General features: G+C 53.8%; 1 protein-coding gene across 1 annotated transcript in view; it reads left to right on the forward strand.

Annotated features, from left to right (window-relative positions):
- Positions 1-836: 836 nt before the first annotated feature.
- The window catches only part of LOC142311960 (uncharacterized), a 64,966-nt gene continuing 39,597 nt past the window's right edge, over positions 837-26,205 (forward strand). The window contains exons 1-6 of the mRNA XM_075350827.1: positions 837-878; positions 13,416-13,560; positions 13,690-13,866; positions 13,949-14,072; positions 14,156-14,253; positions 14,997-15,087. Coding sequence (XP_075206942.1) covers positions 13,465-13,560; positions 13,690-13,866; positions 13,949-14,072; positions 14,156-14,253; positions 14,997-15,087 — 586 coding nt within the window. The 5' untranslated portion in view covers positions 837-878; positions 13,416-13,464. The remainder of the gene's footprint in view (positions 879-13,415; positions 13,561-13,689; positions 13,867-13,948; positions 14,073-14,155; positions 14,254-14,996; positions 15,088-26,205) is intronic.

A 26,205-nucleotide genomic window follows, 5' to 3' on the forward strand; every position in this document is an offset into this window, starting at 1 on the left:
TTGGTCTCTGGGACATCTGAAGCTTCAGGCCGGATCACAATGATGAGTGGAAAAATTGTTAAAGCTATGAGTACGGACATGTAGTCCGAAACGCGTAACAGTCTTCTACAAAAGTGCACCTTGTATGGTTTTTATGACTTCCCCTTTTATGGAATTTTTTAAAGAATATGGAATAATGTTGATTTTATTTGTATTTCAACCGGACGAGATGCTGGATTTTTTCTACACAAAGCTGGTTATATGGATATGTGTTCATTTCCCACCTATCTAACACAAGGAATAAAATATATATCTGTTTGTGTAGGATATGTGTACATTTCCCTATTATCTACAAATATGCAATGTTCATTCTTCACCTAAGAAGCACACAGAATTTTATATACACCTGTTTGTGTGGGATATGTGTTCAGTCTCATGTAATCTACATATATTTCATGTTCATTCCCACCTAGGAAGCTCAGGCAATAAAATATACACTTGTTTGTGTGGTATATGTCAACATTTCCCTATTATCTACATATATTCCATGTTCATTACATGTCTATTATGTCTAAGTAACCTACTATTTATCTCTATAATTTTTAACCAAGAAGTTATGTTCATTTTTTTATTTATTCCTTTTCTTCATTTTTTTAGTATGTCCCCACACCTCGTACACACACGTACACACACACACACACACACGGCTCTGCTACATCCACACTGTAAATCCCTCCTGACCCCCACACATAAACTTCACCTCATCCAGCACCACAGAGTCCTGCACACACTGAGGAACTGATCATGTGACCCCTGACTCCTCCCCTCCATGTGACATCATCACAGGTCCTGTAAGCACAGAGCAGCCATATATCCAGTGTGCGGCTCTGCAGGAGAAGGTATGTGGAGATGGTTGAGCCTAGAATGTATGGGCTCCTGTCAGGTATATATTAGTGAGGACATCAGAATATATGGGCTCCTGTCAGGTGTATATTAGTGAGGACATCAGAATGTATGGACTCCTGTCAGATCAGCTGACAATGGAGGAGATGGAGAGATTAATATCTCCCCCACCTGCGCAGATGATACGATGACAATATGTGAAACTCCACCCTCAGCTCAGAGTTTTGGTACTTTCCCCTGACTATTTTATTTGTGGGGTTTGCTTCTCCAATCCCGGCCCTCTCCTGGGGTGGCGGAAGAGGGAGTATAAGATCAGGAATCAAACAAGAGTTAGGGACATTCTGGGGGCCCAGACTTAGCTACCATCAAGCTTACCTCTGGGATAAGGGACAGCTTAAGATCCCTAGTTTGAGGGTCAGCTTAGGGTTGCACCTTCTGTTATTTTTAGAGTCCATAAAATACACCGTGTGCAGAATTATTAGGCAAGTTGTGTTTTAGAGGATTTTTTTTATTATTGATCAACAACTATGTTCTCAATCAACCCAAAAGACTCATAGATATCAAAGCTTACTATTTTTGGAAGTTGGAGTGGGGTTTTTGTTAGATTTGGCTATCTTAGGAGAATATCTGTTTCTGCAGGTAACTATTACTGTGCAGAATTATTAGGCAACTTAATAAAAACCAAATATATTCCCATCTCACTTGTTTATTTTCACCAGGTAAACTAATATAACTGCACAAAATTTAGAAATAAACATTTCTGACATGCAGAAACAAAACCCCCAAAAAATAGTGACCAATATAGCCACCTTTTTTATGATGACACTCAACAGCCTACCATCCATAGATTCTGTCAGTTACTTGATCTGTTTACGATCAACATTGCGTGCAGCAGCCACCAGATACTGTTCAGAGAGGTGTACTTTTTTCCCTCCCTGTAGATCCCACATTTTATGAGGGACCACAGGTTCTTATGGGGTTCAGACCAGGTGAACAAGGGTGTCATTATTTTTTCATCTTTTAAGGGTGCTTTACATGAGACGAGCTATCGTGCGATGCATCGTCGGGGTCACGGTTTTCGTGACGCACATCTGGCATCGTTCACGACGTCGTCTCATGTAACACCTCTGAGCAATGCAGTATCGCTCACAAATCGTGAGTCGTGTACTCATCGCTCAGTTTCAAAATATTGGTTATTTGAAATGGCGCCGGTTGTTCATCGTACCCGGGGCAGCACACATCGCTCCGTGTGACACCCCGGGAACGATGAACTCAGCTTACCTGCGTCCCACGGCACCTGCCGGCTATGCGGAAGGAAGGAAGTGGGCGGGATGTTAACGTCCCGCTCATCTCCGCCCCTCTGCTTCTATTGGCCAGCGGCTGTGTGACGTCGCTGTGACGCCAAACGTCCCTCCCCCTTCAGGAAGAGGATGTTCGCCGCCCACAGCGACGTCGCTCATCAGGTAAGTACGTGTGACGGGGGTTTCACGACTTTGTGCGACACGGACAGCGATTTGCCCGTGACGCACAAACGACGGGGGGCGGGTACGATCGATCGTGAAATCACGCGATCGGTCGACTCGTGTAAAACAGGCTTTAGACTTTTACTGGCCAGCCACGCTGTGGAGTAGTTGGATGTATGTGATGGAGCATTGTCCTGCATGAAAATCATGTTTATCTTGAACGATACCGACTTCTTCCTGCACCACTGCTTGAAGAAGTTGTCTTCCAGAAAACTGGCAGTAGATCTGGGAGTTGAGCTTCACTCCATCCTCAACCAGAAAAGGTCCCACAAGTTACTCTTTGATGATTCCAGCCCGTACCAGTATCCCACCTCCACCTTGCTGGCGTCTGAGTCGGAGAGAAGCTCTCTGCCCTTTACTGATCCAGCCTCTGGCCCATCCATCTGGCCCATCAAGAGTCACTCTCATTTTATCAGTCTATAAAACCTTTGAAAAATCAGTCTGAAGATATTTCTTGGCCCAGTCTTAACGTTTTATCTTATGTTTCTTGTTCAAAGGTGGTCGTTTTTCAGCCTTCCTTACCGTGGCCATGTCCCTGAGTATGGCACACCTTGTGCTTTTTGATACTCCAGTAACGTTGCAGTCTGTGCGCCTGTGCGGGCGGTAGGCTGCCTCTCCGTGCGGGCAGGTGGCAGGCTGCCTCTTTGTGTGGGCAGGCTGCATCTCCATGCGGGCAGGCGGCAGGCTGCCTCTCCGTTCGGGCAGGCTGCCTCTCCATGTGGGCAGGCTGCCTCTCTGTGCGGGCAGGTGGCAGGCTGACTCTCCGTGCGGGCAGGTGGCAGGCTGACTCTTTGTGTGGGCAGGCTGCATCTCCATGCGGGCAGGTAGCAGGCTGCCTCTCCGTGCGGGCAGGTGGCAGGCTGCCTCTCCGTTCGGGCAGGCTGCCTCTCCGTGCGGGCAGGCTGCCTCTTTGTGCGGGCAGGAGGGCTGCAGTGGCTGTATGCAGCAGGCTGATGCAGCAGGTATCCCAGATGCTCTGGGTTTAAATGATGGCGCTCGGAGTCAGCGCGTGTGCAAATGGAGCTCTCGGCTGACCGTATTTTTCGGATTATAAGACGCAGTTTTCCTCCCAAATTTTTCGGAGGAAAATGAGGGGTGCGTCCTAAAATCCGAATATTGCTTACCAGGTGGAGAATTGGCATGGACGGCTGTCTGTGCGGGCGGCCTCTCCGTGCAGGCAGGCGGCAGGCTGCCTCTTCGTGCGGGCTGTGGTGGCTGTATGGAGCAGGCTGGTGCAGCAGGTATCCCAGATGCTCTGGGTTCAAATGATGGCGCTCGGAGTCAGCGTGTGCGCAGATGGAGTTCTCGGCTGAGAGCTCCATCTGTGCATGTGCTGCTCCAGGCGCCATTTCTTTGAAGCCAAGACTACCAACAGAGCATCTGGGACACCTGCCGCACAGGCCTGCTCCAAACAGCTACCGCAGCTTCCGCTGCCATGACGTACCCCACCGCTGCCACGACATACCCCACCGCTGCCAGGTCCAACCCCACCAGCACTTCCAGTGCCTCCTGTGACTCCACTCCACCACCGCTGCCAACCCTCTCCGGTAAGTCAACACCAGAGTATAAGACAGACCCCATTTTTTTCACCTTTTTTATCTCTAAATTTGAGGTGCGTCTCATAATCCCGTCATATAAAACGAAAAATACGGTAAACCCCGACTGAGCCGCTGACATAGAGATCAAAAACAATGTGAACCCAGCCTTATACATAGCACTTTGGGGCATTTCTTCAGTATTTGATGAAGCAATTTTATTATAGTTATTCTCAGTGTAGGTTCCATTCCTGATTTTGACTTACATATTGATGGACAAATACTTTCACATCACACTGTGGACGTCTCCAGTTGGACACTCTCCTCTTGATTACTTATACCTCTGAAAGTAGGGACAATGAAGCTGGCGCTGTTTGGGGCAAGGCTTGTGTGACATAGCCTCATGTTAGCTCGAGTAATGGAAGAGCTAACACAACTGGAATGATATTGGCAGCGGAGTGGAGTATAAGCTTTAGTTTAACCCCTTCAGCCCCCAGCCTGTTTTCACCTTAAAGACCCGGCCATTTTTTGCAATTTTGACCAGTGTCACTTTGACAGGTTATAACTCTGGAACACTTCAACGGATCCTGGCGATTCTGAGATTGTTTTTTCGTGACATATTGTACTTCATGTCAGTGGTAAATTTAGGCCGATATGTTTTGCGTTTATTTGTGAAAATTTCGGAAATTTGGCGAAAATTTTGAAAATTTTGCAATTTTCAAAATTTGAAATTTTATGCCCATAAATCTAAAAGATATGTCACACAAAATAGTTACTAAATAACATTTCCCACTTGTCTGCTTTACACCAGCGCAATTTTTGAAAAAAAAAAAAAATTCCGTTAGGAAGTTAGAAGGGTTCAATTTCTCATTTTTCCAACAAAATTTACAAAAAAAAATTTTTAGGTACCACATCACATTTGGAGTGATTTGAGAAACCTAGGCGACAGAAAATACCCAAAAGTGACCCCATTCTAAAATCTGTACCCCTCACTCTGCTCAAAACCGCATCCAAGAAGTTTATTAACCCCTTAGGAGCTTCACAGCAACCAAAGCAATGTAGACGAAAAAATGAAAATGTTACTTTTTTAATACAAAAATGTTACTTTAGCCATAAAAATTAGTATTTTCACAAGGGTATCAGGAAAAATGCATCATAAAATGTATCGTGCATTTTCTCCTGAGTACGCAGATACCCCATATGTGGTGGAAATCAAATGTTTGGGCACACGGCAGGACTCGGAAGGCAAGGAGCGCCATTTGAATTTTTGAGTGCAAAATTAGCTGCACTCATTAGCAGACGCCATGTCGGGTTTGAAGACTCCCTGAGGTACCTAAACAATGGATCTCCCCTATAAGTGACCCCATTTTGGAAACTAGAGCCCTCAAATATTTGTTCTAGATGTTTGATGTGCACTTTGAACCCCTGGGGGCTTCACAGAAGTTTATAACGTTGAGCCGTGAAAAGAAAAAATGTTTTTTTACCACAAAACTGTTGCTTCAACCAGGTAACTTTTTTTTTTTCACAAGGGTATCAGGAAAAAATGCACCATAAAATGTATTGTCCATTTTCTCCTGAGTACGCAGATACCCCATATGTGGTGGAAATCAAATGTTTGGGCACACGGCAGGACTCGGAAGGCAAGGAGCGCCATTTCACAGCAAAATTGGTTGGAATTATTAGCGGACGCCATGTTGCGTTTGGAGACCCCCCTGAAGTGCCTAAACAATGGAGCTCCCCCACAATTGACCCCATTTTGGAAACTAGACCCCTCATGGAATTTATCTAGCTGTTTAGTGACCACTTTGAACCCCTGGAGGCTTCACAAACATTTGTAATGTTCAGCCGTGAAAATATTTTATTCTTTTTTTTACCACAAAATTGTTTTTTCAAACAGGTAGCTTTATTTCCACAAGGGTATGAGGAAAAAATGCACCATAAAATGTATTGTGCAATTTCTCCTGAGTACACAGGTACCTCATATGTGGTGGAAATCAATTGTTTGGGCGTACAGCGGGGCTCAGAAGAGAAGGAGCGCCATTTCACAGTAAAATTGATTGGAATTATTAGCAGACGCCATGTTTCATTTGGAGACCCCCTGAGGTGCCTAAACAATGGAGCTCCCCTACATGTGATCCCATTTTGGAAACTAGACCCCCCCCCCATACAAAAAAATTAGTTTGGCGAAATAAAAAATACAGACATCAGTAAAAAAAAAAAAAAAAATTAATAAAAAAAAGAGCGCCTGCCACTAAGACCAGTGCCAAACGTGAGAGCAATGCACGAGTCTCGCATCGCATCATCCACTGCAGTCTGGAAGCGAGCAACTGCGCTGGATAATGCGATGCGAGAGGGCGGGGCGGCAGATGAGAAAGGGCGCAGCGGATGGAAGATGGGAAAGTGCGCAGCGGATGGAGGAGCGGCAGAGGATCGGAAAGGGCGCAGCGGATGGATGATGGGAAATGGCGCAGCGGATGGAGGAGCGGCAGAGGATGGGAAAGGGCGCAGCGGATGGAAGATGGGAAATGGCGCAGCGGATGGAGGAGCGGCAGAGGATGGGAAAGGGCGCAGCGGATGGATGATGGGAAATGGCGCAGCGGATGGAGGAGCGGCACAGGATGGGAAATGGCGCAGCGGATGGAAGATGGGAAATGGCGCAGCGGATGGAGGAGCGGCAGAGGATGGGGGGGAGGGAGGTGAGATGGGGATACCTACCTTACAGGATGGATCTAGGCAGCAGGGTCACAGCAGACAGAAGAGGCAGCAGATGAAGGAGGCAACAGATTGAGGAGGGTGAGAGGGGGCAGTAGATGAAGAGGATGGGAGAGAGCAGGCAGCAGATCAGGGAGGGGGGCAGAGTCTGATGGGAGAGAGAGATGGCACATGGAGGAGCTGGGGCCCCTGGGGGGAGGGTGGCTTGCAGCACATGTGGGGGGAGGGTGGCTTGCAGCAGTACATGTGGGGGGAGGGTGGCTTGCAGCACATGTGGGGGGAGGGTGGCTTGCAGCACATGTGCTGCAAGCCACCCTCCCCCCACATGTGCTGCAAGCCACCCTCCCCCCACATGTGCTGCAAGCCACCCTCCCCCCACATGTGCTGCAAGCCACCCGCCGCCCACATGTGGGGGGAGGGTGGCTTGCAGCACATGGAGGGATAGGAGGTGTAGTGGCGATGGAGAAGGGGCAGCCGATGAAGGAGGCGGCGGCCGCCGATCGGGAACAGTGGGGGCCGATTCGGGGGCAGCAGCGGCTGAATAAGGGGAGTGCGACGGCGGCGGGGACAGTGGCGAGCGTGGCGGCGGGGACAGCGGTGGATCGGGAGCGGCGGCGGGGACAGTGGCGAGCGTGGCGGCGGGGACAGCGGTGGATCCGGAGCAGCGGCGGGGACAGCGGTGGATCCGGAGCAGCGGCGGGGACAGCGGTGGATCCGGAGCGGCGGTGGGGACAGTGGAGAGCGTGGCGACGGGCACAGCGGTGGATCGGGAGCGACGGTGGGGACAGTGGCGAGCGTGGCGGCGGGGACAGCGGTGGATCCGGAGCAGCGGTGGGGACAGTGGCGAGCGTGGCGGCGGGGACAGCGGTGGATCCGGAGCAGCGGTGGGGACAGTGGCGAGCGTGGCGGCGGGGACAGCGGTGGATCCGGAGCAGCGGTGGGGACAGTGGCGAGCGTGGCGCCGGGGACAGCGGTGGATCCGGAGCAGCGGTGGGGACAGTGGCGAGCGTGGCGGCGGGGACAGCGGTGGATCCGAAGCAGCGGTGGGGACAGTGGCGAGCGTGGCGACGGGGACAGCGGTGGATCGGGAGCGTGGCGGCGGGGACAGCGGTGGATCCGGAGCAGCGGCGGGGACAGTGGCGAGCGTGGCGGCGGGGACAGCGGTGGATCGGGAGCGGCGGCGGGGACAGTGGCGAGCGTGGCGGTGGGGACAGCGGTGGATCCGGAGCAGCGGCGGGGACAGTGGCGAGCGTGGCGACGGGGACAGCGGTGGATCCGGAGCAGCGGCGGGGACAGCGGTGGATCCGGAGCGGCGGTGGGGACAGTGGCGAGCATGGCGACGGGGACAGCGGTGGATCGGGAGCGGCGGTGGGGACAGTGGCGAGCGCGGCGACGGGGACAGCGGTGGATCCGGAGCAGCGGTGGGGACAGTGGCGAGCGTGGCGGCGGGGACAGCGGTGGATCCGAAGCAGCGGTGGGGACAGTGGCGAGCGTGGCGACGGGGACAGCGGTGGATCGGGAGCGTGGCGGCGGGGACAGCGGTGGATCCGGAGCAGTGGCGGGGACAGTGGCGAGCGTGGCGGCGGGGACAGCGGTGGATCGGGAGCGGCGGCGGGGACAGTGGCGAGCGTGGCGGTGGGGACAGCGGTGGATCCGGAGCAGCGGCGGGGACAGTGGCGAGCGTGGCGACGGGGACAGCGGTGGATACGGAGCAGCGGCGGGGACAGCGGTGAATCCGGAGCGGCGGTGGGGACAGTGGCGAGCGTGGCGACGGGGACAGCGGTGGATCGGGAGCGGCGGTGGGGACAGTGGCGAGCGCGGCGACGGGGACAGCGGTGGATCCGGAGCAGCGGTGGGGACAGTGGTGAGCGTGGCGGCGGGGACAGCGGTGGATCCGGAGCAGCGGTGGGGACAGTGGCGAGCGTGGCGGCGGGGACAGTGGTGGATCCGGAGCAGCGGTGGGGACAGTGGCGAGCGTGGCGCCGGGGACAGCGGTGGATTCGGAGCAGCGATGGGGACAGTGGCGAGCGTGGCGGCGGGGACAGCGGTGGATCCGGAGCAGCGGTGGGGACAGTGGTGAGCGTGGCGACGGGGACAGCGGTGGATCGGGAGCGTGGCGGCGGGGACAGCGGTGGATCCGGAGCAGCGGCGGGGCGATCGGAGCCGTGGCGGGGCTGGCGGTGGCGGGCGGGGGTATCAGAGACAGCGGCGGGGGGGGCGGGGCGATCGGAGACAGCGGCGGGGGCGATCGGGGACAGGGGGGGACAGGGGCGGGCGATCAGGGACAGGGGCGGGCGGCAACTTACCGATGGGCACCCGCAGAGACCGCTCTCCTCGGCTTCCAGGGACGGTCACAGGCCGCAGATCCACATTGATTGGAGAGAGCGGTCACAAGACCGGTCTCTCCAATCAGAGCTGGGGGCGGGTGAAGCACCAATCACCCAGCTCCAGCCAATGACCAGTGCTACAGCAGCACTGATCAGGGGTGGATTTAAATGTTCCAGGCATTTTCAATGGCTGGAACATTACAGTGACTGTAATTGGCTGAGCGGCGTTTGTCAGCCAATCACAGCCTCTGTAGGTTCGGGGAGGAGGCACCACCCCTCCTGAGGTTAGGCAGAGGTCCCTTCCTTCCCGAATCTACCGTTTAATCAAAGAAATTGGACTCCCCGGGGCTCCGGGACCGCGATTTCGCCATGACGTACTGGGTACGTCATGGGTCGTTTAGCACCATGTCACAGTGACGTACCCAGTACGTCAAAGGTCGTTAAGGGGTTAATGGGGCAAACATGGGTAATGAGAAGAGGTGTCCCAAGTAGTGGACAAACCCTTTAATTCCATCGAAGGCATCCCCCCCAGCATCGTACACCACCTAAAATCCCACCACATAGAAACTCCCTGCATTATACACCACTACACATCCCTCAGCCGGCATTCCTCCTGCCTCATTCACCCCCAAAATACGATCACAGGCATCCACTGTGCAGCTCTATCAGGAGATCTGTCTGTATGGGATTAGATCGGGTCACTTCTCTCCTGACGCCACTCACTGTTCTGTTACTGTACAGTCTCCATTATGGCCGTCACCCGCTCCATGTTGTCACTATCTAATGTTCTATCATTATCTGTTACTGACGGCCCCGGTTCTGCCGTCCGATCTCTGTGGATGTTCCTGCACTTCATAATTTTGTGTCTTGTTTTAATTATTTACATTTTTCTTTTTATATTTATTCTGTGTCTTTGGTGCTGGATTGTTGATATTCTGTGATAAATCTCTGTGTGTGACTATAGTTGGATTTTGTGTTATACCGGGGGCAGGACGGGGCCAGGACTGGATGTAGTGATCATGTGAAGCCGGTAACAGCTCCGGAGATTTCTTACAAGGGATCTTTCTGATGTTACATCGTCATCTTCTTCCCATTCAGGTCTCTACAATATCGGATCCTCTCATATCTTCTATATAAGAGAAGGGGGGGAGGGAGGTGAGATGGGGATACCTACCTTACAGGATGGATCTAGGCAGCAGGGTCACAGCAGACAGAAGAGGCAGCAGATGAAGGAGGCAACAGATTGAGGAGGGTGAGAGGGGGCAGTAGATGAAGAGGATGGGAGAGAGCAGGCAGCAGATCAGGGAGGGGGGCAGAGTCTGATGGGAGAGAGAGATGGCACATGGAGGAGCTGGGGCCCCTGGGGGGAGGGTGGCTTGCAGCACATGTGGGGGGAGGGTGGCTTGCAGCAGTACATGTGGGGGGAGGGTGGCTTGCAGCACATGTGGGGGGAGGGTGGCTTGCAGCACATGTGCTGCAAGCCACCCTCCCCCCACATGTGCTGCAAGCCACCCTCCCCCCACATGTGCTGCAAGCCACCCTCCCCCCACATGTGCTGCAAGCCACCCGCCGCCCACATGTGGGGGGAGGGTGGCTTGCAGCACATGGAGGGATAGGAGGTGTAGTGGCGATGGAGAAGGGGCAGCCGATGAAGGAGGCGGCGGCCGCCGATCGGGAACAGTGGGGGCCGATTCGGGGGCAGCAGCGGCTGAATAAGGGGAGTGCGACGGCGGCGGGGACAGTGGCGAGCGTGGCGGCGGGGACAGCGGTGGATCGGGAGCGGCGGCGGGGACAGTGGCGAGCGTGGCGGCGGGGACAGCGGTGGATCCGGAGCAGCGGCGGGGACAGCGGTGGATCCGGAGCAGCGGCGGGGACAGCGGTGGATCCGGAGCGGCGGTGGGGACAGTGGAGAGCGTGGCGACGGGCACAGCGGTGGATCGGGAGCGACGGTGGGGACAGTGGCGAGCGTGGCGGCGGGGACAGCGGTGGATCCGGAGCAGCGGTGGGGACAGTGGCGAGCGTGGCGGCGGGGACAGCGGTGGATCCGGAGCAGCGGTGGGGACAGTGGCGAGCGTGGCGGCGGGGACAGCGGTGGATCCGGAGCAGCGGTGGGGACAGTGGCGAGCGTGGCGCCGGGGACAGCGGTGGATCCGGAGCAGCGGTGGGGACAGTGGCGAGCGTGGCGGCGGGGACAGCGGTGGATCCGAAGCAGCGGTGGGGACAGTGGCGAGCGTGGCGACGGGGACAGCGGTGGATCGGGAGCGTGGCGGCGGGGACAGCGGTGGATCCGGAGCAGCGGCGGGGACAGTGGCGAGCGTGGCGGCGGGGACAGCGGTGGATCGGGAGCGGCGGCGGGGACAGTGGCGAGCGTGGCGGTGGGGACAGCGGTGGATCCGGAGCAGCGGCGGGGACAGTGGCGAGCGTGGCGACGGGGACAGCGGTGGATCCGGAGCAGCGGCGGGGACAGCGGTGGATCCGGAGCGGCGGTGGGGACAGTGGCGAGCATGGCGACGGGGACAGCGGTGGATCGGGAGCGGCGGTGGGGACAGTGGTGGATCCGGAGCAGTGGCGGGGACAGTGGCGAGCGTGGCGGCGGGGACAGCGGTGGATCGGGAGCGGCGGCGGGGACAGTGGCGAGCGTGGCGGTGGGGACAGCGGTGGATCCGGAGCAGCGGCGGGGACAGTGGCGAGCGTGGCGACGGGGACAGCGGTGGATACGGAGCAGCGGCGGGGACAGCGGTGAATCCGGAGCGGCGGTGGGGACAGTGGCGAGCGTGGCGACGGGGACAGCGGTGGATCGGGAGCGGCGGTGGGGACAGTGGCGAGCGCGGCGACGGGGACAGCGGTGGATCCGGAGCAGCGGTGGGGACAGTGGTGAGCGTGGCGGCGGGGACAGCGGTGGATCCGGAGCAGCGGTGGGGACAGTGGCGAGCGTGGCGGCGGGGACAGTGGTGGATCCGGAGCAGCGGTGGGGACAGTGGCGAGCGTGGCGCCGGGGACAGCGGTGGATTCGGAGCAGCGATGGGGACAGTGGCGAGCGTGGCGGCGGGGACAGCGGTGGATCCGGAGCAGCGGTGGGGACAGTGGTGAGCGTGGCGACGGGGACAGCGGTGGATCGGGAGCGTGGCGGCGGGGACAGCGGTGGATCCGGAGCAGCGGCGGGGCGATCGGAGCCGTGGCGGGGCTGGCGGTGGCGGGCGGGGGTATCAGAGACAGCGGCGGGGGGGGGCGGGGCGATCGGAGACAGCGGCGGGGGCGATCGGGGACAGGGGGGGACAGGGGCGGGCGATCAGGGACAGGGGCGGGCGGCAACTTACCGATGGGCACCCGCAGAGACCGCTCTCCTCGGCTTCCAGGGACGGTCACAGGCCGCAGATCCACATTGATTGGAGAGAGCGGTCACAAGACCGGTCTCTCCAATCAGAGCTGGGGGCGGGTGAAGCACCAATCACCCAGCTCCAGCCAATGACCAGTGCTACAGCAGCACTGATCAGGGGTGGATTTAAATGTTCCAGGCATTTTCAATGGCTGGAACATTACAGTGACTGTAATTGGCTGAGCGGCGTTTGTCAGCCAATCACAGCCTCTGTAGGTTCGGGGAGGAGGCACCACCCCTCCTGAGGTTAGGCAGAGGTCCCTTCCTTCCCGAATCTACCGTTTAATCAAAGAAATTGGACTCCCCGGGGCTCCGGGACCGCGATTTCGCCATGACGTACTGGGTACGTCATGGGTCGTTTAGCACCATGTCACAGTGACGTACCCAGTACGTCAAAGGTCGTTAAGGGGTTAATGGGGCAAACATGGGTAATGAGAAGAGGTGTCCCAAGTAGTGGACAAACCCTTTAATTCCATCGAAGGCATCCCCCCCAGCATCGTACACCACCTAAAATCCCACCACATAGAAACTCCCTGCATTATACACCACTACACATCCCTCAGCCGGCATTCCTCCTGCCTCATTCACCCCCAAAATACGATCACAGGCATCCACTGTGCAGCTCTATCAGGAGATCTGTCTGTATGGGATTAGATCGGGTCACTTCTCTCCTGACGCCACTCACTGTTCTGTTACTGTACAGTCTCCATTATGGCCGTCACCCGCTCCATGTTGTCACTATCTAATGTTCTATCATTATCTGTTACTGACGGCCCCGGTTCTGCCGTCCGATCTCTGTGGATGTTCCTGCACTTCATAATTTTGTTTCTTGTTTTAATTATTTACATTTTTCTTTTTATATTTATTCTGTGTCTTTGGTGCTGGATTGTTGATATTCTGTGATAAATCTCTGTGTGTGACTATAGTTGGATTTTGTGTTATACCGGGGGCAGGACGGGGCCAGGACTGGATGTAGTGATCATGTGAAGCCGGTAACAGCTCCGGAGATTTCTTACAAGGGATCTTTCTGATGTTACATCGTCATCTTCTTCCCATTCAGGTCTCTACAATATCGGATCCTCTCATATCTTCTATATAAGAGAATATTCATGATTGACCCATCAAGGATGGATAGGGACAGGGATAAGATGGCGGAGAGGATATTACACCTCACCCTAGAGATCCTCTTCCGGATTACTGGAGAGGTGAGAGATTCTGATGACGTCACATTACATCATTCTTATCTATGGGAATAACAGATGGACAGAACTGGAGAGGTGAGGACTCTGGAAATGTCTGTAGTGAGATTTATTAATGTGTCTCTCCATAACCAGGATTACACAGTAGTGAAGACCTCTAGTGAGCGCTGTCAGGACCCTGTGTCTGAGGGATGGGGAAGACCCTTGAGCCCAATCATGGGGCCTCCACCTCACCCCCTGATACATGAGGACATCAATGACCAGAAGATCCTAGAACTCACCTACAAGATGATTGAGCTGCTGACTGGAGAGGTGACACTGCTGGGAATGCTGGGACATTATACAGTAACGCTATGAAGGGATCGGGGGATGACGGTATCATTGTATGTGTCAGGTTCCTATAAGGTGTCAGGATGTCACCGTCTATTTCTCCATGGAGGAGTGGGAGTATTTAGAAGGACACAAAGATCTGTACAAGGACGTCATGATGGAGGTTCCCCAGCCCATCACATCACCAGGTAATAGACAGGACTAAATACACATGGCCTATAATTATCTGTATGTAAAGAATGTATTCAGTCCCTGTATCTGTTTCCTCCAGTTCTATCCAGTGAGAAGACAACACCAGAGAGATGTCCCCGTCCTCTTCTTCCACAGGACTGTAAACAAGAAGATCCCGATGTTCCTCACGATCATCAGGTAAATGGAGAGAAGGAGTCATGAAATCTCCCCTATGATATGTTGACCACTGTGAATGTCTTGTGTTCGAACTTGTTTTATCCACTGGTATTAGACAACAAACTGACAATTTATTAGAGACATTGGTCATTTTGTGATCAGAGCTTCTCTATATGGAAGTTAGATGTGATCCTGATGGCGCCATAAAATTAAGTTATTTAGTTTCTGGCAATCAGGTTCAGTAAAAATCTACATCACGATAGGAAAATTGACAGATCTGACTGACTTTGAAAAAGCCATCAATGTTGGTGGTAGATTAAACAGGGCCAATATTTTACAAACTGCCAACTTTGTAGGGGGAGAAGGAATTATATGAAATGGTGTAAAAAAATAAAAAATGTTCAGTTCATGGAAAACATTCAATAAATGTGGACCTGAACTAGTTGAGAAGGCTGTGAAGAACTGTTCTGAGAAACAAGCGGGGCTCAGCCAGGAAAATTGCAGGTTAATACATCGCTGGTGTCCAACTAATGTGTCAAATGCACTTGTTATTCCTCAACAGAAGTGGGATATAACTAAACAGGATAAAGCTGATTATAGACATTAGATGTTGTCTGGATCTTCTCACAATATTCTGGTTATGGAGACTGCTGGTTACAATTAGGAGCCGACAGGTTGGATTTATATAGGAAACCTATAGGTGTGTGATAACTATTTCACATGACTTCTCCATCTATCTGTGACTTTTATAATCTTTGTTTCAGGGGGAAGATCTGATCCATATTAATACTACAGAGACATATGTGAGGGGTGATGAGCGGTGTAAAGAGGAGATTCTTACAGATAACCGCACAGGTGAGTAGTGACCACTAAATGCAAAGAAGTCACAGATTTTATTGTCATTGGATTCTAATTATGTGTTGAACTTTTACGCCCTGTGCCCACGGGACAAAATTCATGTGGATTTTGCTTCAGGAAATCTGCGGATTTTCTGTATTTTCCAGACAAATCCACAGGTTTGCGCAAGTACAGGCACTCCCCATGTTATGCTATGGGATTTGGGGAGTGCTGTTTCAATGCTGCGTAATTTGCACCTGCGGGAAAAGCTGCGGATTTCCCGCAGCCGCAAAGAACTGCATGTCAATTAGTCCTGCGGATTGTTCAGCGCGATCTCTATACTTACCTGCCTTGAATGAAGACTCCGGAGACTCTTCCTTCGGTGTAGAAGAACGAGAGGGTGCCAGGAGCTGGCTGCAAGAGATGAGCAGGGCCTGCACGAGCTGCGGTCAAATGACCGGCCGAGCTCCGGTCATGTGACAACCAGAGCTCGTCCAGGCCCTGCCAATCTTCTCCTACTCAAAATATTATGTATTGCAAAGTGTGCACAGTACAAACATTCCAAGCTGTACTATTGAAAAATGAGATTTTTGGCAAAAAATTGCAATTTTTCGAGCTACCCCGCCACGTCACGGCAAATCTCTTTGGGGCAGTCCTACACTAAAATATTTTTATTTAAAGTATGCCATGCGGCCTCACATATGCAAAAATAGGACTGCAAAGCATGTACCTGGTGCTTTTCAGTCCCGTCTCCATGACTGATTCATGGTTGTGGGCGGGACAGGCCCAAGCACATGCTGCTTGGAGTAAATAGCCAGTGGACAGGGCTGGATGGCAATGTGTGAACAGCCACCAACTGCCAAAAATCAGGACAGATGGAAAAATAAAAATGAGGTGCACTGCAAGATGGGGACCAACCAAAAACCTATATAACAATGAAAAACAACATAAAAACAACCTCTACTCAAAATATTATGTATTGCAAAGTGTGCACAGTACCAACATTCCGAGCTGTACTATTGAAAAATGAGATTTTTGGCAAAAATTGCCCATGTTCTCCAGGAGACGGCTGGAAACCAAGTTGCTGTGCGATACAGGTAAATATGAACTCACCGATCACTCCAGCACTTGTTCTGCATTGAGGATGCAGTGCCCAAGCCATGGTACTGTATCCTCAATGCAGAATGCCTGCAGCATATCTGCAGGATATTCCGCTGGACTTCTGCACTCAGCACAACTCAGACAAAGTTGTGCTTCGGATTTCTGGGAGCTCCTGCGGAATGTCTTGCGGATATATCTGTGAAGCCCCACTCACCTTCAGGTCGACTCCGGGTCTCCCGTGACTTCACGTGCCGGGAATCTTCTGGCAACAGGTTTGTCAGGTTAACTTCAATGGGAATCGTGACGCCACTCTCGGTATTTGCGGTCAGTGGGTGACCGCCACTGCAGTTTAGGGAGCATCTGGGGCTGATGGTAGGTGCAGTCTGATGTTGTGGCCTCCCGAGAGTGAGGCTGGCCCCAGGGCTCAGTGTAAGTGTGTAGTACCACAGGTCGCAGAAGAACTCACACACAGGCAGCAATGTCTTTCAGGGTTTTTAGGCTACTTTCACACATCCGGTTTGAGCACTGCGGCTCAATCCGGCTGTGAAAACTATGCAACGGATGCGGCAAAAACACCGCATCCGTTGCATAAGTTTTTACATGCGGCCCGTCCGTTTTTTTCCGGTTGCGGCATGCTACTGAGCATGCGCAGTGGAAAAAACCGCATGCGGCGACCGGATGCGTTTTTTCCGCATTGCGCCGCATCCGGCCTCCATAGGTATGCATAGAAAAATGCGCCGCAGCGGCCGGATGCGGCGCGATGCGGTGTTTTTTGCCGGAGCAAAAAACGTTGCAGGGAACGTTCGATCCGGCCGCGGCATCGGCTAAATCTGCCGCATGCGGCAAAAACCGAACCGAACGCAAGCCCCTGCGGCACAATACGGCACTAATGTAAGTCTATGCAAAAAAAACCGCAACCGGCGTTAAAAAAGCCGGTTGCGGTTTTTCTGCAGAACGCCGTATTGTGCCGCAGAGCAAAAATCCGGATGTGTGAAAGTAGCCTTACTCACTTTTTGCTGGTAGAGTAAGACAGCCCGAGCGATGCTATGATAGACCAGGTGGAACCAGGTATCCTTCAGGCCGACGTAGGGGTGACTGCTGACTCGCCTTCCTAGCCCTTCTAGTTTTGAGGTGACCCCGACTTGGAGTGCTCCGGGATCACCCAGGGAAGTTGCAACTGCCTCTTCTCCCCTTTCTGACCCGTTTGCTGACAGCGTGGACCAAGGATAAGATGGCTCCAGGCTCGATCCTCCTTATGGGCCTCGTTGCTGTTGATGCTGCGGGTTCGGTGAGGTACATCCAGCACCCTCACCAGCAGGTTTAGCAGGCCAAGTAGATGGGTTCCTGCTCTGGGGACCTGTTTCCCCGTGCGGGCCTGGCCTTCCAGTAGTCCCCTTACTCAGCCACCTCTTCACTACTTCATTAGGTGGTTTTCAGGTGGCACAATTGTGTTCTCCCCCACAAGCAGCCACTACAGGTGCAGAGTCTGGCTGTGTCCTGCTCTTCAGCCCTCCACTCCAGACTCGGCTGCTCCACTCCTACTCCTCTGACTGCCACTGCACAACTCTCCGTCTCTAGTCCCACCACCAACCACTAGCTGGGATGCAAGGGCTACGCCCCCTCCCTGGGTCTGCCCAGGAGCCCCTCTAAGCTGTGTGTGTGTTCCTGGTTACTTACTGTGTGTTTGTGTGTCCACACCCTAGTCAGCCTTTCGGATTACCTGTTTTGTACTCACTCAGCCTGAGTGCAGTACTCAGTGGTGCCTGACCAGGTCAAGGGCGCCACATATCCGCAGGACACTTTCCCAATGGGCACATGGCCTTAGGGTGTGTTACACAGACTTATGTTACTTTTTTAATTATTATTTCTTAATACATATACATATTGGAAAATTTCAATAGGCAACATTGATGCTTCTCATAATGTAACTATGGGGCCAATATCTAGACATTCTGCTCCAGAGTCAATCACTGTGCACAGTACAGATGTATCGGTCACTGTTGCAGTCAGTGATTGGCTGAAGTGGTCATATCTTTGGCCAAATGTGGAATCATGGAGACTGTGCGGGGTACCTGGGCAGCATTGGAAGAAAAGCATCAGGGAATCAATAAGGTGAGTATAATTTATTACATTATTGTACACTGGATCATATTTTTGCAAGCCAGAATATAAAATAGTTTACTTCTTCTAACATCAAATCATTTATTGGACCATGAAGTTGTCGCGGGCGGAGGAGGGGACGCTGCGCTCTCCCACTGCTCGGGTCCGGCCGCTGGTGCTGCTGCTCGGTGGTGGCTCGAGCGGTGGGCCGGATCCCGGGGACTCGAGCGGCGCTCCTCGCCCGTGAGTGAAAAGGGGGTTTGGATTGATTGTGGGGATTTATTGTCCGTGACGCCACCCACGGCTGTGGTGATAATGGTGACACCACCGCTGCTCTGGACGGGGATCTCGGGAGCGGTGACAGGGAGCAGCTTTGTTGTTAGTTCTCCCCTCCATGGGTAGGGGGTTGGTTGTCCCGGGGCCCTGGGGTGGGGTAGGGATGGATGGCAGGCGGGTTACGGGGCCTGGCGAGGTGCAGGGTCGCAGGGGCAGCGCTGTGCCGCACGGCACGGTGGTACTCACTCAGCCCAATGATGAAGACACAGTTCTCGGTAAAACACTCGGCTGGATGGACGGGTCCCACAGACGGCTGCGCTGTTGTTTCCCCCGGCAGGTTGATGGTGACTGCCTTTCCCTGCACCTAAGTACGGTTGATGGTTCCGATGGGTTCCCACCGGTAACCCGCTCCCCAGCTTGGATATGGGCTGGAGGAGCCCCTCTTTGCCCGCAGGCGCTGGCCCTGAGAAACGGTTGCCTTGGCGGTGGCGGTGTCTCCCTCTGTTGGTTGGACTGTTGCCTTCTGTCGGGACTGAACTGTTTGGAAACCCAGGAGGTCCCCTTCACTAACAGATTCGGCAAATTCACGGCGACTCCTAGCCTTGCCGGGGTCCGAAAAGCCCCTGCCAGATGGTGCTGGCTTCTCTTTGTGTACCGGTCCGGTACCGCCGGGCCACCGCCCGTCCACGGTCCTTACGATAGACTCCGATAGGCCACTCCTGCAGACGGTCACCACCGTCTGCCAACCTTGCTGTTCCGCCCGGGCCACACACCCGGACGCTGTCAGTCAGTTGCTCCACTACTACACTTTCCTCCTTCCACTTTCACTGTCAAAACTAGACTGCCTGTTTTCCCGCCTCCAGGACTGTGAACTCCTCGGTGGGCGGGACCAACCGCCTGGCCCACCCCCTGGTGTGATCATCAGCCCCTGGAGGAAGGCAACAAGGGTTTTGTGTCTGACTTCGGTGTGCCTGCTGGGAGTGTGGGGTGTTGTGAGTGTTGTGCTCTGTGGCCCCTGGCTTGTCCAGGGCGCCACATTCCCCCTTAGTTAAATGCAGACCGTCCGCGGGCTGCCCGTCCATCACCGGTTTTATTTTCACCAACTGAAAAAGATAGAAAACGGTAACAGACATACAATTATAATAACTTCTTCCCACATCGGGAGGTACTCTTACTTAAAACGTTACGGTTACGGCTTCCGCTCTTTCCCACCCAAGCAACCTGGCCCTGATGCTGCCCCTAAGCAAACAGGCAGCACCCCTTGACCCCAGTCCAGCACAAGTCACCCGAGCGGGTTCTGTCCTTTTCAGGGGACCCACGTCCATGGGGAACCCCTGAAACCCTCAGAGGATCGCCACCGGTTCCGGTGGTGGCTGGGCCCCAGCCTACTCCACTGCGGGCCCTTCCTCCCATCTGCCTCTCCGGAGGCGGTAACGGTGGAAGCCACAACAAACATTTTTATTTACATGCCACTAGTTTGTGGTTGCCCTGCAAGTTCTCGGGCCTGTTCATAAAGAGTTCTTTATGCAACTTTTTGAACGGTCCCCACGGGGACAACGGTGCCGACAACAACCGGTTTCAATCAGCAGTAAATCAGATGGCAATCAGGTGACTTCATCGGTAGATTATCCTTATCATTTTTGCAAAACTTTCAAAACTTTGGTGGTCCCAACGGGGACGGTGACAACGGCATTCCGCTGCCATCACTCTGATTCCTCTGATGAGACGGCCCCATCCTCCGCCACCAGCATATCAAACATGCAGTGACATGTCTGCTGGGACAGGGGTGCCCGGTATCCATTCCCACCATTACGCGCATTGTAATAGACTACCAGCTCTCCCACGTAACGGAGACGCTCACTTGCCTCTTCACTTCCAGGGGTGGGCTCAGCACCGGAGCTGGAGTCACTGGAGTCACTATCGCTTGTCTCTGCGTCACGCGGGTTGCCGCCAGCTGCCGCAGCCTCCTGGCTTCCAGTATCCAGCACATCAGATCCCTCCACGGTAGCGTGGGGCAGTAGGTCAGGTTGGCTAACACTGAGGCGCCCCAAGGATAATGGTAGGGACGATATGAGGGCCGTGATAGGACCGGGCCCCCCAGCCGCAGTGGCCGGTCCTGGTAGGACATGGGGACGTGGGTTACCCGTTGGCTCCGTCACATCTGCGCCCATCCCATACATTGGGGCAGCTGCAACCAGCATTTCCACCTCATGGGTCCACTGCTCCATCATGAGATATATCTGACTTTGCTGGCGTTGGTGGAACTCCATCACTCGGGCCTTCATCCATGCCACGGTCCTGGGCTCGGGGTCTGGCGCAATCACTGCCGGGACTTCTGGCACATCCTCATCAAGGGGTCGCGGTCTCAGCGGCTCCCATGGGAGCGGTTCAGGGGGGTCCTGAGTGTCTGCAGCCGGTTGGTCCGCCGGGGCGGGTTGGCAGGGTATCGCTACCGGTTGGACAGGTAGCGGGCCTAGTGGCGGGGCGGCAGCAGCTAACATGGGTAGCGGGGAGGGAGGCAGGGTGAGCGGGCGCAGGCCGGGCTCCTCAGCCGCAGTGGCCGATCCCTCAGGAATACAGGGGCGTGGGTCCCTTACCCGCTCCTCCGAATCCTTTTCCACCACGCGTCTCTGCATAGCGGCCACCACGTTCGCCATGTCGGTCTCCCACTCCTCCAGGAGGAGCTGCATGTGGGCCTGCAGATGGTTACTCAGCGGGACGGTCCGGTCCCTCAGCCACGTCGCCGTGCCGGGCGCGGGGGCTTCCTAGTTGGGAGTTGGGTTATGTATCTTGGTAATCAGGGCTTCCACGAACCCAATATCGCCGTAGAGTCCTGGCGTCCCTGCTTTTATAGCCACGCTCACATGCGACCGGCCGCCATTTCGTCCCCCTTAGTTTCTTTCCGGCTCCTCCTCTATTGGGGCGGGGTTTTGGCCTTCGCGCCTCCACTACTCGAGGAGACGCTCGAGCGGGAACTCTTCGCGCCCAAGATGGCGGCTTCGGCAAATTTTCAGCCGGACACCTCCGGCAATAACAACGCGCACCTCCACTCAATGGCAGAGCGGTAAGATCCTGTTCGTGACGCCAAGTTGTCGTGGGCGGAGGAGGGGACGCTGCGCTCTCCCACTGCTCGGGTCCGGCCGCTGGTGCTGCTGCTCGGTGGTGGCTCGAGCGGTGGGCCGGATCCCGGGGACTCGAGCGGCGCTCCTCGCCCGTGAGTGAAAAGGGGGTTTGGATTGAGTGTGGGGATTTATTGTCAGTGACGCCACCCACGGCTGTGGTGATAATGGTGACACCACCGCTGCTCTGGACGGGGATCCCGGGAGCGGTGACAGGGAGCAGCTTTGTTGTTAGTTCTCCCCTCCATGGGTAGGGGGTTGGTTGTCCCGGGGCCCTGGGGTGGGGTAGGGATGGATGGCAGGCGGGTTACGGGGCCTGGCGAGGTGCAGGGTCGCAGGGGCAGCGCTGTGCCGCACGGCACGGTGGTACTCACTCAGCCCAATGATGAAGACACAGTTCTCGGTAAAACACTCGGCTGGATGGACGGGTCCCACAGACGGCTGCGGTGTTGTTTCCCCCGGCAGGTTGATGGTGACTGCCTTTCCCTGCACCCAAGTACGGTTGATTGTTCCGATGGGTTCCCACCGGTAACCCGCTCCCCAGCTTGGATATGGGCTGGAGGAGCCTCTCTTTGCCCGCAGGCGCTGGCCCTGAGAAACGGTTGCCTTGGCGGTGGCGGTGTCTCCCTCTGTTGGTTGGACTGTTGCCTTCTGTCGGGACTGAACTGTTTGGAAACCCAGGAGGTCCCCTTCACTAACGGATTCGGCAAATTCACGGCGACTCCTAGCCTTGCCGGGGTCCGAAAAGCCCCTGCCAGATGGTGCTGGCTTCTCTTTGTGCACTGGTCCGGTACCGCCAGGCCACTGCCCGTCCACGGTCCTTACGGTAACTCGGATAGGCCACTCCTGCAGACGGTCACCACCGTCTGCCAACCTTGCTGTTCCGCCCGGGCCACACACCCGGACGCTGTCAGTCAGTTGCTCCACTACTACACTTTCCTCCTTCCACTTTCACTGTCAAAACTAGACTGCCTGTTTTCCCGCCTCCAGGACTGTGAACTCCTCGGTGGGCGGGACCAACCGCCTGGCCCACCCCCTGGTGTGATCATCAGCCCCTGGAGGAAGGCAACAAGGGTTTTGTGTCTGACTTCGGTGTGCCTGCTGGGAGTGTGGGGTGTTGTGCTCTGTGGCCCCTGGCTTGTCCAGTGCGCCACAAATTCAGACCACAAGAAGACTCCCGAGATAACGGAGAGACACCAAGGGACATGAATTAGGGTTGCTGGTTTAAGACGAGACACCTGAAATAATTGAGAATCTACAAATGATTTGTCTGAACTATTCTCTGATTTTGTGCATAAGCTTAACAACAGTAATCTGAATTTGTACATTACTTTTCAAATGGAAGGAGGGCTATTGAGGTGGGAGGGTCTTTTATAAAACAAGTAAGGGTGACCTTATTACACCAACTTCTAGGAAACCAATGGCCACTAAATCCTTGCTATGGTAAGAATCCAACCATCCATTGACTTTGAAAAGAGGATCCCCAAAGGCAGCACTTAAGGATTCACAGAAAGTGCTCATATTTCAACATGTAGGGTCCCCCAATATTATGATTCCCAGCACAGATAAAGCCCACGGCTACAGGCTGCAGCCCACAGCCGTGCGCTTATCTTGGCTGTGTATCAAAATAAGAGAGACCACATGCTGCTTTTCTTTTTAATTTTTTAAATATTTTTAAAAATTAGCCTGCGGTCTTCCCCAATTTTGATATGCAGCCGTGATAAAGCCGATAGCCAGGGTCTGGTATTCTCAGGCTGGGGAGATCCATTCATATTGGACCTCCCAGCCTAAAAATACCAGGCTGCAGCTGCCCAGGATTGTCGCGACAATCCCGGAACTTTACCCAGTTTATCCCGATTGCTCTGGTGCCGTGGCAATTGGGGTAATAAGAGGTTAATAACAGCTCACAGCTGCCGCTAAGCCCTAGATTATTGTGACAGACACAGACGTAGCTGCTACTAAGCCCTAGAACCTCCAGCTGTGATTGCACATAACCTGAATGACATCACCGCTCATGGCTGTGGCTCAGTCTCTGCCTGAAGCAAGGCAGATCAAAGTGCAATGCCGGCTTGTGTGGATGACATAGGACACATCATCCACACTAGGCTGGGTAGGAGGAGGACGTGAATCGCTGCAGCGAGGACGCGCCGGACTGGAGACCAGTGACACCCATCAGACCAAACCGCCCCAAGGGTGAGTATTATAAAAGTGTTTTTTATAATATACAGAGTGGCCTGGGCACTTATATACAGTATTTTGGAATGCTATATATAAGACCTCACTGGTGGTGGCTGCAAATTATCATGGGCCAAATCTGGTGACAGGTTCCCTTTAATGCATAGATTTGATTGGAAACAGACAAGTCAAATATTTTAGTATTAACCATAAAGGAGCCAAATCCACCCACTTTTTAGCTATAATTGTGTGAGCCAAGTCAACTATGGTCAACCAATTTTTTCCATTATTAGCCTGCTGTGTTTTAACTATTCTGTTATGATCACTTGGTGATGTGTTCCCCACAGTTAGGACTCTTCTAGTAACAAATTTTGCACCACCTTGTAATATATTTTTAATCTTGTCATTTGTAAACAAAATTGGGAGGTACTTTTTAATGATATTGACTATTGAATAATATTGGTTACTATAACTAGTCAAGAAAACAACTCAATCACTATCAGAAGGTGGCAACTTTTTCAATGCAAGGTGTTACTTCCTGTCTTTTGATTGGCTATTCCCATCACTCATTTTATAATAGAAGGTAAATAGCCATGTTTAGAAAAAGGGCAAGTCTATATTGTTGCATTCTTGTTGGTAGACTTTGGCTATGTGCGCACGTTGCGTTTTTGTCGGCGGAAACACTGCGTTTTGAACTGCAGCGTAACTGCATGCGTTCAGCTTCCCCAGCAAAGTCTATGAGAAAGCCGAAAAATTAATGCACACGCTGCGTTTGTAAACGCAGCGTTTTGGATGCCCAAAATCGCTGCGGAAAAAAAAGCAGCATGTCACTTCTTTTGTGCGTTTTACACCCATTGAAATCAATGATGTGTGTTAGAACGCAACCAAAATGCACTTGGACTGCATTTTTGTTGCATTCCGCATTCTTTTTTGATAAGCAAAACGCAGGTCTTTTCATTCTCTGTCAATGTCGGTCAATTTCTGTCTGTGGATGTCGGTGAATCTCCTGTCTGTCGGTCGGTCTCTTTCTCTGTCAGTTGGTCGCTCTGTCTGTCTCTCTCTCTCTGTCGGTCGGTCTCTCTGTCCCTCTCTCTGTCCGTCGGTCGGTCTCTCCCCCTCTCTCATACTCACTAATCCCCGATCACCGGCGAGGCGCTGCACGGCGTTCACATTGCTCCGGCGGCTTTTCCTCTTTTGAAAATGCCGGCCGCTCATTATTCAATCTCGTATTCCCTGCTTTCTCCACCCACCGGCGCCTATGATTGGTTACAGTCAAACACGCCCCTACTCTGAGTGACAGCTGTCTCACTGCATCCAATCACAGCCGCAAAATAAATAAATAATTAAAAAAAACCGACGTGCGGTCCCCCCCCAATTTTGATACCAGCCAAGATAAAGCCACACGGCTGAAGGCTGGTATTCTCAGGATAAGGAGCACCACGTTATGGGGAGCCTCCCAGCCTAACAATATAAGCCAGGAGCCACCTGGAATTGCCGCATCCATTAGATGCGACAGTCCCGGGACTTTACCGGGCTCATCCCGAATTGCCCTGGTGCGGTGGCAATTGGGGTAATAAGGGGTTAATGGCAGCAGCCCATAACTGCCACTAAGTCCTAGGTTAATCATGACAGGCGTCTCCCCGAGATACCTTCCATAATTAACCTGTAAGTGAAAGTAAATAAACAAATACACCAGAAAAAATTTGTTACTTCCGGTTCCGGCGCTGTGATGTGAGGACGTGGGAGACAGAGCTCCGCACGTTCCTCAGACCCACAGACCGACTAAAAGAGCCCCACGGCCGCGGGAGGCGGAAAACTTGAGGCATGGAGCGGGAGGTGACCGTGCATGGAGCGGTACCTCCTCCGGAGCAGCGGCAGACAGCTGAAGCAGGGTGCTGCAGAGGGAAAGCACATGGAGCAGAAAATGGTGGCGGACGCGGGCCGCAGCAGTATGCAGGGAGGTGAGCAGAGGCAGATGGAGGAGGAGGAGAGCAGCTGAGAGAGCAGCGGGCAGCCCAGCAGCACAACCAGCTCCCAGGCCTGCAAATAGACTATGACCATCTGGCTGGTGCAGTGGCAGTACACCTGGCAGACAGGATCAAGGATTCCTTGGAGGCCATGGTGGGGGCAGCGCTATCTCCCTTAAAGGAGCAGATCACACAGCAGGGAGCCAGGATATCAGAGATGGAGCAAATAATCTCTGACACAGAGGACGAGGTGATAGCATTAAAGGGGCAGCTGCAGGAGATGGTGGAGGGATCCCAGGCCATGAGAGACAAACTGGAAGATCTGGAAAACCGCTCCAGAAGAAGCAATTTAAGGCTGGTGGGACTGCCAGAATCCATAAGCATGCGGCAATTGGACA

Source organism: Anomaloglossus baeobatrachus, chromosome 5 (genome assembly GCF_048569485.1).
Source record: "Anomaloglossus baeobatrachus isolate aAnoBae1 chromosome 5, aAnoBae1.hap1, whole genome shotgun sequence".
Classification (NCBI taxonomy): domain Eukaryota; kingdom Metazoa; phylum Chordata; class Amphibia; order Anura; family Aromobatidae; genus Anomaloglossus; species Anomaloglossus baeobatrachus.